General features: G+C 39.5%; 1 protein-coding gene across 1 annotated transcript; it reads left to right on the top strand.

Annotated features, from left to right (window-relative positions):
* The first annotated feature begins 9,805 nt into the window (after positions 1 to 9,805).
* On the top strand, positions 9,806 to 10,258 carry LOC127078475 (uncharacterized). The gene has a single exon (XM_051018933.1). The coding sequence runs from the start codon at positions 9,806 to 9,808 to the stop codon at positions 10,256 to 10,258; it is 453 nt and encodes a 150-aa protein (XP_050874890.1).
* Positions 10,259 to 11,556: the final 1,298 nt, after the last annotated feature.

Raw genomic sequence — 11,556 nt, 5'->3', positions numbered from 1 at the left:
AGGATTTAAGATCAATGTCTACTTGTGCCAAGTACAAGTGTTTAATTGATTATCCTTGGAGCTCAAGATAACTGATGTCATTAAAGATGTTGGAACATCACTTCTTCAAGACCCTATGCAGAATCACAGGAAGGATAGTACATTGGCTTATGATCTATCTCTTTGGTGGCAGCAAAAGCATATGATCTCTGAAAAGGTTTCCTGGCAAGAAACATGTTCAGCCTTGGTATGTACAAGAAGAAGAAGACATCATAGTCTTGATGGTGGTTACTTGGATCAGTTTATTTCTGATCTAGGTAAGGAAGTGCATTAGCTTATGCACACTGTGGAGTCAAGAACAAGTGGCAGCAGTCTTGACATCATGGAAACAGCCTTGCTTTAGGAAGTGGAATCCTTGGTATAGCTGAAGGGTTAGTTTCTAATTGGTCCTTCTGAAGACTCATGCATCAGAGTATCTGATGTCTTTGGAGAAGAAGCAGGGATTCATCAAGGTGTGAGCTTGGATGACTTAACTGCAAACCTGCAGGATGGAGGTTGTTTACTCAAACTTGGTTCCACAATCAAGTCTATGAGAACATTGAACTCTTTTTCTGTGAAGGGAGGAAGTTCTTTCAAGTGGCAGAAGAAGGAGCTGAATTCAACAGCTAGATGTCAAAACACAATGTTGTGACATGTGGTTCAACATCAGATTCTTAGTTGGTGAAGTGGCACATCAACTTGAGATAGAAGGGTCTACAGGGTTGTAGATTGGATACATCAAAAAGGTCGTTCTCGTTGCAGTTCTTTGGAGTTGCTGGATAGAAAGGATGTTACATGTTCATGTCTTAGAAAATCTAAGTTTTGTTCAACATGTAGCTTGAAGTTCAAGTCTCACTTGGAAGGTCAGAATATCTCTGGGAGAGGTCTGATAAACGTGGAGAGGTCAAAGAATGGCATTTGACTTTTTCATATGAGAATTCATGAAGGAGGTAATCAACCAGTGGCATTTGGTCTATCTCAGAAGTGAGTTCGAAGAATCAAGATAATCCACATATGGCAGCTGATTATTCTTGAGGAAAGTCTGAGACAAATTACTTTTGAGCAGAAAAGTAGTAAGTTGAAGACAAAAGGAGGTGTTTTCTATTCATCTCTTGGAGCTTGTGGTAGGAGCTCTGAGCTATCTATGGAAGATTATCTCTCGTAATGGGATGAGAATGTATATGTCCCAATTTATGTCTGGGTTCTTTTGGATCAAGTTGGTGACTCAGTGATATCTGAAGATTATCAGATGGTGTTCCTTGTTATGTTGTGAAGGATGTTCTAACGAATGTTAGAACATTATGTGAAGTGGTTTTCTGTTCTGGTTAGAAGAGAGATTGACACAGAGTGTGGATGTGTTCAGCCAAGAGGGTTGAACAGAGGGTGTGCTCTTGAAGACATGAAGATGAGTCTTATGTTTTCCATTCATCAAGTGGTCTGGGTTCTCTTTGAATCAGGAAGTATGTGAAGGTCCCACTTTGGGGTGTTGGATATGTTCATGTGTGATCTCCAAGTTTCAAGAGGAGAGTTGGTTGTTCATGACAGGGGGAGTTCTGTCTTTGTGCTGCAAGTAATCATCAAGCTTGTGGTCTATGTGTTCTCAGATAACAAGGTATGACACCTGATACACCTGCTGTGAAGACAGTGTGTGACTACTTGATCAAAGTTGTGAAGCAAGATCAAGTGGGTAGTGACTTGATCAAAGCTGTAAAGCAAGATCAAGAGGGGTATTCTTGATTGAAACTGTGAAGTAAAATGAAGATTGTGTATCTGTCATTTGTGTGTAATTCTGTTTATGTCGGTCTGTAATTTAAAGTGTTGCTTTGGCAACATTTTTGACAAAAAGGGGGAGTAACACCTGTGATGCCCCAGGACAACAGAGTGTTTTGCTAAACAGATATTGAAGATCCTCTAATCCAGAGGTAGTGCTGCAGTTGATGTTCCACTTCTATGAGTGTGAGTATGTGTATGTGTGCTGTAATTAGAAGTTTTTATTTAACTTCTGTATGTCTGCTATTATGTGAAGTTTTTATTTAACTTCCATCTGTGTGAGTGTGCTGCTACTCTGAGTGTATTAGCTAGGTTAATTTCCTGCTAGATGTGTGTTTTCCGCTGCTATGGACTCTATTGTGAAGCCAAAGTGTTTTAGCCAAAATTTTGCCAAAGGGGGAGTTTGTAGATGTTTGATTGGCTGCATTGTATGGTAAAACACTAGCTGGATTCTAATGTCTTGACTGATGTCATGACATGCTGTGGAGATGGTTGTGTAACTGCATTGGAGGTTAGAATATCTAACTGTACTCTGATGTCTTGACTAATGTCATGACATACTTGAGTAGCTTACTGCAGGATTAGCTAATACAGGATTTATTGAATGTCAAACTGGATGTGGTGACATTCATCCCTGTCAGCAGATACTGAGGAATAGAACAGTTGGTGTTCTGTTAGAGCTCAGTATTCATTTCCAGTCTGGTTATCAAGGAAATACCAGACCTGGCATAAGGCCTACTGTCTGAATGTCAAACTGGATGTTATGACATTCATCATTGACAACATATACTGAACAATAAGCAGATTGGTTTTCTGCTACATTTCAGTATGCAACTCAGTCTGCTTATCAAGAGGATAACAAACCTGATGTAAGGTTGTATGTGTGAATGTCAAATTGGATGTTTTGACATTTATTAATGTACGCTAATACTGAAGTATGGACAGATTGGTTCTGTACAGTACAGCAAATTGTACAGTCTGTTTTCAGGAAAAACAGACTTATCATATGGTTAATGATTTGGAAGTCAAACTGAATGTTGTGACATTCATTCCTGACAGCATATGCTATATTGTAGGTTGTTTAGTTTTTCTGTTTCAGCTTTTTTCTCAGGTTAAAATCCAGGAAACCAACAACCAAGCTACAATTAAGGAACCTAACAAATAGCCTATTTGTTAGCACACTAATATGTGGAAATTAGTTAGAATCCTATGTAGCATTATTTGTGGAGGTCTTGAGATATTTTAGGAACTAAATATGGAGATATTTTAGGAACTAAATATGGAGATATTTTAGGAACTAAATATGGAGATATTGTAGGAACTAAATATGGAGATATTTTAGGAACTAAATATGGAGATATTTCAGGAACTAAAAGATTGAAGACCTTGTTTGTAGCAGAAAGTTGCTGCTGATGTTGTAACAACAAAGGAGAAGTTTGCTGCGATTTCTGAAGGCCCAAATCCAGTTGGGTGATTAGGTTATAAATAGCTTATTGTAACCTAGTCTTTGTAAGCCTCTTAGAATGAATTTTTAGGGGTGTGTGTGAGGTAAACCTCCCAATCTGTGGGAAGGTTACCATGTGTTTCTCAGTGTTCAAAGCTGAGAGTTTTTGTAACTCAAAGCCTGTAGGCAAGAGTGATTATGTTCTTGAACGAAGTTGTGAAGCAAGTTCAAGTTGTTTAGCATTACATTGTAATTGTAGTGATAGGAATGGAAACTGGAGGTTTCTATCTAGGAGTTCCTAGGTATAGATTGCATTGGGTAGGGATTAAGTGAAGAGTTGTAAACGGGGGAGTTTAACTCTGAATTAATACTGCTGATAGTGGATCTTCTTCCTGGCTTGGTATGCCCCCAGACGTAGGTGATGTTGCACCGAACTGGATTAACAATTACTTGTGTTTTTACCTTCTGCATGTTATAATTTTGTCGGTTATAAAATAAGGTAAACCTGTAATGCTGTAACAGGTGATGTTCAAATCAATGTTGAGACATCATGCTGATAACTGTGCAGGCTCAACAGAAGTAACTGCTATGGTTGATCTCTGCTGTGTCTTTGTACCAGATGGACAGAACTGGGTGTTCTTCCATACTATGGTGATATAGTAGCAGATGTCGTGACATCTGTGAATGTGTGCATATCAGTACTGGGTTTGAATTGTATAACTATCTTGCTGTATTTGTAGCAATGTTGGATCAGATGTCATAACTTGGAGTAGAACATCTGAAATCTGACTACGCCAGAATTTCATAGTTTACCTACTGTAACACCTCAAAATTTGCCCTCCTCTTCTTGAGATTAGTTTGACACATTGCATTTAATATTTTAGGGCATTAGGCATTGCATTTTGCATATCATTTGGAAATAAGAAGGTCATCCTCCAAGGTCTTTTCAAAAGATGGAGAAGTTACATGATTCAAGCCTGAGGGTCTCTATGAATTGATGATCCACCATCTGAGGGCATGGGATTCAGTTAGGGTTTCTTGATTCTTCAAAGGTCTTGAGCATCATCTTTTTTTGCAAGGATATATTACCATCATCATGGTTCTATCATCATCAAGGGTTTCATAATGCATCTTCAGATTACTCTGGATTAGGGTTGTGACCTCTGGTCAACCCTAATCAATGCCATTCTTCCAATCAGAGTTTCTCAAAGAGATAAGGTATTTGCTGGGGATGAGGATCACATGGTTATCATAAGGGGCTTACATGTGCTAGGGTTTCATTTTTGAGCAATTTCCCCAAGTGGTGGAGGCTCTAGTGGATCAAGACATTTCAAGGTCATCTGAGGACCAGAAAGTCAACTGTGCAGTCAACTGAGGGCTATGAGGTGGGGAAATGAGTTGAGACACCTCAGTCATGTTCAAAAGAGGTCCATTTGTCATTCTAAACATCTATCTTGAAGATTTTGAAGTCATGGCAAAAGTTTCCAAAAATGGAAAATGACCTGTAATTTTAAGTTTCCAAAAATGGCAAGTTTCTGGTCCACATTCAACTTGACTTATCAACATCAAAGAAGTTTCAAATGGATTTTTGGTGAACATGAAAGTTGTAGATCTTTGTCTACCATTTTCAAAAAGTTCTAATTCATGTCCATATGATGAATGGTTAAAGAGTTATGGTCATTTGATCACAAGGTGTGCATGGAAGTTCAAAGTGGCATAACTTTTGATACAAAGCTCCAATTTGGTCCATTCTTTTTGCAAAATGCTCCTCATGTTCAAGACATTTCAAATGAACCATTGCCATGCATGAGAGAGGCATGTATGCTCATCATTCCTCAAGTGATCATTTTGGAGGGAATTTCTACAATTCAAAATTAGCTTATGATACAAGCAAAATACCATTCAAATCTTGATTATTGGTTGATTTTAAGTGAATTCAAGCCTTGCATGAGTACTGTTCACGTGTAGCATGGCCATGCTAGCTCACTTTTGCATTTTTGCAAATTGCTCCAATAATCCCTAATCATGTTTAACCAATGCCTAATTTGGATTTCAGTGAGATTAGTGGACCATATAAAAGCCAAACCCTAATCCATAACCTCCATAACAGAATTTCAGATCTCAAATTTTTATTTTCCCTCCATTTTTTTCTCTCTTCGAATCCTTGATTTCTCCACACAAACACCAAAAATTCTTCAAGATTCTTGATCATCATCCTTCATTGATCAAGAATCAACCTCTGTTTTGGACAATTGAGCTGGATTTCGAGCAGATTAAGTGCATCTTCATGGAAATGGAATTTTGAAATTGAGCTAGATCTAGGTGGTTTCAGTTGGTGATTCTTGCACAAAGCTTCAAGTTAAAGATATTGGAGTGGATCTGGAGTTGTAGAGAGCCTGAGAGTGCGATTATAGTGAACTTCATTTCAAGTAAGTTGAAAATCGATCCTCTCCTTTTGCTGATTTCTTGTTATAATTATGTAGATCTCACTTAGCTGAGCCTGCTGATATGTTTAGATCTTGATTTGGCTCAGAATTGAGGTTGTATGATGAATTGGAAGTTTTGTTCATGATAATGTTTTTGTTCGATCCGTAAAACCTAGCATGAATTAGTTGATTTGAATATGATATTTGGACTCCTGGTTGAAAGTTGGTTCAATTGATATAAGATTTATTCATTTCTGCAAAAATCCACGGCGGAGCCACCGCCTGGTTGGTCGGAGAAGACGATCGGAGCTACAGCTCCGGCGTCTGGTTCACGCTAGGGTTTTATCCTACGTGTGCTTCCATGTGGCGCTTGCATGTACATTCCATTGGCCATGATTCGTTTGACTGTGCTAAGTGTATGTTTGACTGATGACGTTGCGTGCCAAATCATTTAATGAAACGATGCGTTTCATTTAGCTTATATGGCTGCTGATTGTATTGCTTGCATGTCCGTTTGATTGGTTATGATGCCTTTGACTCGCTTGCGTGTGTGTTGACTTGCTCAGTGTGCATGCTTACTCAATTAGTGATGCTGTGCGTTTTGATCATTTAAATGGGACCGCTTGATTGCTTTGCGCACGTGATCTGATGGACGAGATTAATTCTGAGTTTATTTGAATTTCATTATTTCCCTCCTTATTTTACATGCATATTCCATTTATTTTGCTCATTTGAAAAAATCATAAAACATAGTAAAATGCTCCAAATTAACTCCAATTTTTTTTCATAATTTTGTTTTGATGTATAGTTTTTTATAATTTTAATTTCATGAATTGTTTGTTTCTGGATTTTTATTTTGGAATTTTTTATTGAACCTTGTGCTAAATTGATATGTTGTGTTCAATGCCTTGTGAAATCTTCATCTTTGATCCAATTGATCTGATTTTTTTGTATGCTTGATCTTCACTCATGATATGAATTTTTGAGCACTGGTTTGAATTTTTTCTCATATGCTATCATTGTTTTTGACACATGAAGATGTATGTGACAATTGGTGTCACATTTTTGGCATTCAATTTGTGCATTTTTGTTCACCTATCATTTGAACTCTTCTAGATCTGATCTTTTGCACCTTGTTTATTCATGATATATGGAACTTGCATAAAAATTCTCAAGGTCATTAGATGCATTTCTGTTTTGATTTGGATTTTCTAATTTGGATGTCCATTTTGTGCTCATTTGTTGATCATTGCATAACATGAGCCATTTGAGGTACTTGCCTTGTGAATTGATGTTGGTCCTTTTGAGGACATTTTGTTGATTGTTTGAATGTGCTTTATATGGAAGATTGAGTTCTGTTTTGATCATTTGGTTTGGTTTTGGACCTAGTCTTTGTACTAGTGTTTTGTACATGAACTAACCTTGACTTGTGTTTCAGGTTTGGACACTTAGCATTGATGGTTGAGTTTGTTCTCACTTTGTGAGACACAAATGCTTTGAGTTCTAACTTTTGTTTGTTTTGTAGGGTTCTAATTGATAGGCTTGAGCTCATTTGAGTGCTTGAGCATTGTTCATTGAGTTGTGTACAGTTGGATGGTTTCACTGTTTGTTTTCTGATTTTATGTTTGAAGTACTAACTGGTTAGCCTTTGTACAGGTACCTTAGTTGCTTGCTTTTAGCTCTTGCTTGAGCTTTGGATTGTGGTTGATACACCACTTAGGTAATTATCTTCTTACTCCATGTAGTCTGGAAGTCCTGTCACCCTTTTGGCAGGCATTTTGCTGGAAGTCCTCCTTAAGAGGCTCTGTTTGTGTTTGTTTATAATTGTGCCAAAGACCTCCAAGATGAGGCATATGATATTTGATAAGACCTCCAAGATGAGGCATGTGCTACTTGATAAGACCTCCATGAAGAGGCAATTGACGGATAAAAGGGATTAGTAGCCAATCCCCCGTTATTCAGTGAGTCGTTCTTTATGCTCGCACTACGTGCTGATGCTGTTGAACATGTACCCAAGATCTTTGTCCAGTGTCTGTCAAGTGGAATAGGATCTCACTTTCTGGATCCCCACGCTTTCCTTATCATGAGCTCACCCAGGCCAGGGTTAAGAGCATGAGGTCTCATCCTCATTACCATTTTTGATCAGCCTCACCCTAACTCTCAATGTTAGTGGTTAAGAGCTACAGATTACCATTACAGTTTGGCTTGTTTGTCGAGGTTGATATGAACCCTCTTGACTAAAGCCTACCCATTGTTTGGGCCTCTTGTATGGATATAGTGTGTGATGCTTGTTCACTTGTGCTAGTGTGTTTATTTGCTTTCCTCTTCTCATCTCCATTTCTGTAGGAGTTGTATGATTGACTTCTGAGGAAGTAGGGTTCTTGTTAGAGACCTCAACCTAGGGATATTGTTTGCATGACAACTATTAGGCTCGAGTCTTAGTCTCCCTATTAGTTTGTTGTTTCCCTGGTCTCTGGTTAGGAGAGTGTTGTACCCCTGTTAAGGGGAACTACGTCGCCCTGATTCTCATACCAGATGAGATACGTAGGCAGGAGGTTGCGAGCAATCTCTCCGGGCACCCTTTTTCTTTTTCACCTTTTTTGTTGTTGTTTTGGTTTTGGGTGTGTTCATCACCCTTATTCCCGACTTAGGGATATTGTTTGCATGAAAACTATTAGGCTCGAGTCTTAGTCTCCCTATTAGTTTGTTGTCTCCTTTCCCCTGTTAAGGGGAACTACGTCGCCCTGATTCTCATACCAGATGAGATACGTAGGCAGGAGGTTGCGAGCAATCTCTCCGGGCACCCTTTTTCTTTTTGCTGTGTTGTCTTGTGTGTGTTCACCCTCTTCTTTATTTTGGTGTGAGTACTTGTTTGTCCAACGTGGGCGTGTGTGGTATGTTTATACCTTATGGGGTTCATTTGTGACGGTTGTCACTCACTTGGGTTTCATTTGTGACGGTTGTCACTCACTTGGGGTTCATTTGTGACGGTTGTCACTCACTTGGGGTTCATTTGTGACGGTTGTCACTCGCTTGGGGTTCATTTGTGATGATGGTTATTATCTTTGGGGTTCATTCGTGACGGTTGTCACTCATTTGGGGTTCATCTTCGGGGTTCATTTGTGACGTTTGTGATGGTGGTTATCATCTTGGGGTTCATCTTTGGGGTTCATCTTTGGATATTTGATTACTTTGTTGGGGTAATCTGATAACCTTTTTCTTTGGTGTTCGCTGGTTAGCGTTTGCTATTGTTTGGAGTTGGATGTAAGTCCATGTATTGGCATTCTATTTCCTTTTGTTTGTTGTTAGGAGTTGGATGTAAGTCCATGAATTGGCATTCTGTTTCCTTTTGTTTAGTTATTGTCAGGAGTTGGATGTAAGTCCATGTATTGGCATTCTATTTCCTTTTGTTTGGGTTATTGTTGGGAGTCAGATATAAGTCCATGTATTGGCATTCTGTTTCCTTTTGAGTGTTTCTTTTGACGTCTCAGCGTCCCTTTTTGGTGTTTTGTTTCGGCGTGCGTTAGCCGAGCTACGAGTGCTCTGATTCTTCCTCTGGATAGAGAAGATATGTAGGCATAGGATGCGATGTCCTAGCGAGCATGTTCCCCTTTTCCCCGAACTACGTTGACTCTGATGTTTGTTTCTGACAAACTACGTAGGCCCAGGATGCGACATCCTGCCGAGTCCACTTCCTCCGTCTTCTTCCACCTGTTTATTATTGCATTTTGTGCAATTTCTTTGAGCAGTTTATTAGCAACCCTTTTCCTATTCTTTGAGCTATCTTTTGAGCGTGGATCCCGTCGAGTACGACGGACGTGAGGGGTGCTAATACCTTCCCCTTGCGTAACCGACTCCCGCACCTTGCAATCTCTGGTCGTAAAACCGTTCCTTTCCCTTTCTTAGGTTAGTCCTGCGCTCCCTTTCCGTCATAGGATGAATAGCGTCGGTGGCGGCTCTGTATTTTCCCGCCGGTTGTTTTTCGCATTGCGACACCTACAACAATAGTTTTCATTTGAGTATTGGTATGGCTCCGTTTGAAGCTTTGTATGGTAGAAGGTGTAGGACGCCTTTGTGTTGGTACGAATCTGGAGAAAGTGTTGTGGTTGGACCTGAGATAGTTCAACTGACTATTGATAAGATTAAAATGATCAGAGAGAAGATGAAGGTTTCTCAAAGTCGTCAGAAGAGTTACCATGACAAGAGAAGGAAATCGCTTGAGTTTGAGGTAGATGATTGTGTGTTTTTAAGAGTTACTCCGGTAACGGGTGTTGGTAGAGCATTGAAGTCGTGTAAGTTGACGCCGCATTTTATTGGTCTGTATCAGATTTCCGAGAAAGTAGGTGATGTGGTTTATCGGATTACGTTGCCGCCGTCACTTGCTAATCTCCATGATGTGTTTCACGTGTCTCAATTGAGGAGATACATTGCGGATCCTTCGCATGTTGTCCAATTAGATGATGTTGAGGTTAGAGATAATTTGACCGTGGAGACATTACCTATGCGGATAGAAGATAGAGAGGTGAAACAACTCCGTGGTAAAGAGATTGCTTTGGTGAAAATCGTTTGGGGAGGATCGACTGGTGGAAATGTGACGTAGGAGCTTGAGAGTCATATGAGGGATTCATATCCCGAGTTGTTTGCTTGAGGTAATTTTTTAGGACGAAAATATTTCAAGTGGGGGAGAGTTGTAACACCCCGATTTAATTTCCGTATTTATTTATTAGGTGTTTATTTTAATTAATCATTATTTGATGTGATAATTAATTAAATATGTGTTCTGGTGATTATTTGAGTTATTTGAATATATGTGTTATTTGAATAATTGAATTTTATGAGTAGAAATAACAATTGTCTAGTAATGGTCCTAATTAATTAGAATCGGTGGATAAGTGGGTTAAGCCCATTATGAGTTAAAAAGATAGTAAGGGTTTTAGAGATCAGAGTTAGTTTTGTAAAACAAGAAAAGAAGAGAGAATAGAAGAGAAGATAAGAGAAAGAGGAGAAGAGGAAACTAGAAGAAGAAGGACCTAGAGATTTCATCTATACTAAGGTAAGGATGGGATTTCAAGTGGTTAAGGGTAAACATAATGTATGTAATGTATGTGGGTTAGATATCATGAACTTAGGATTTGGGGATTTTGATTTTTGAGAAACCCTAACATGTGTTTATATTTTAATCCATGAAATTGATGTTTATGTTATGCTATGATGTTTCTATATTGAATTTCATGAATGAGTATGTGTATAGAACACGATTTGGTGTATAATTGCAAGTTTGAGTTTCACTTGAAAATGGTTGATTTGAGATTTTGGTGAAAATTAGTGGAGCTTACAATCTTGTTTTTATGATCCTAATAGTTGCTATATATATATATATATATATATATATGATCTCACCTGATCAGGAGGGCCTTCCAAGGTCTTGATGAATGGGCCGGAGAATGAAATGAGAGGGGGGTGTACCTGCAAGATGCTCCAATGCTTAAGTCAGAAAAGGTACAGAATGAGGTTATCAGAGTGTGAGTTAGCATACCTGCCCCTTTGCCATGAAAGGGGTATTTATAGTGAGCCCCCAGCGCTGGGCCAAGGCTCCTAATGGGCTGGATTAGCTAGGCCCAAGGAGGAGCTGCCAGGGGACGCGTAAGAAGCGTTAAGACCTAGGCCAAAGTCTGCCCCCTGGTCCAACTGCCCCTATCCCTAAGGCGGCAATATAGGGGAGTTGGGTGACGTGGTGAGTGGGATGCCGTTAGGGCCCTGCCCGGCACAACTGAGGTGCCCGCGACATGGGTTGACGGTGAGTGGATGGAGATCGTATGAGGAGGACCCGCTCGCTGTCCGACACGTGTTTAAGGGCCGGGGAGACGTTCGTCGGGCGGACTGTCGTCCACCTGACGT

Source organism: Lathyrus oleraceus, chromosome 5 (assembly GCF_024323335.1).
Source record: "Lathyrus oleraceus cultivar Zhongwan6 chromosome 5, CAAS_Psat_ZW6_1.0, whole genome shotgun sequence".
Classification (NCBI taxonomy): domain Eukaryota; kingdom Viridiplantae; phylum Streptophyta; class Magnoliopsida; order Fabales; family Fabaceae; genus Lathyrus; species Lathyrus oleraceus.
This window is presented reverse-complemented; position numbering and strand designations above follow the sequence as displayed.

Bases quoted from the DNA above. Each gene is read 5' to 3' on its own strand.
- LOC127078475 (XM_051018933.1), top strand. From the start codon at position 9,806: ATGATCAGAGAGAAGATGAAGGTTTCTCAAAGTCGTCAGAAGAGTTAC.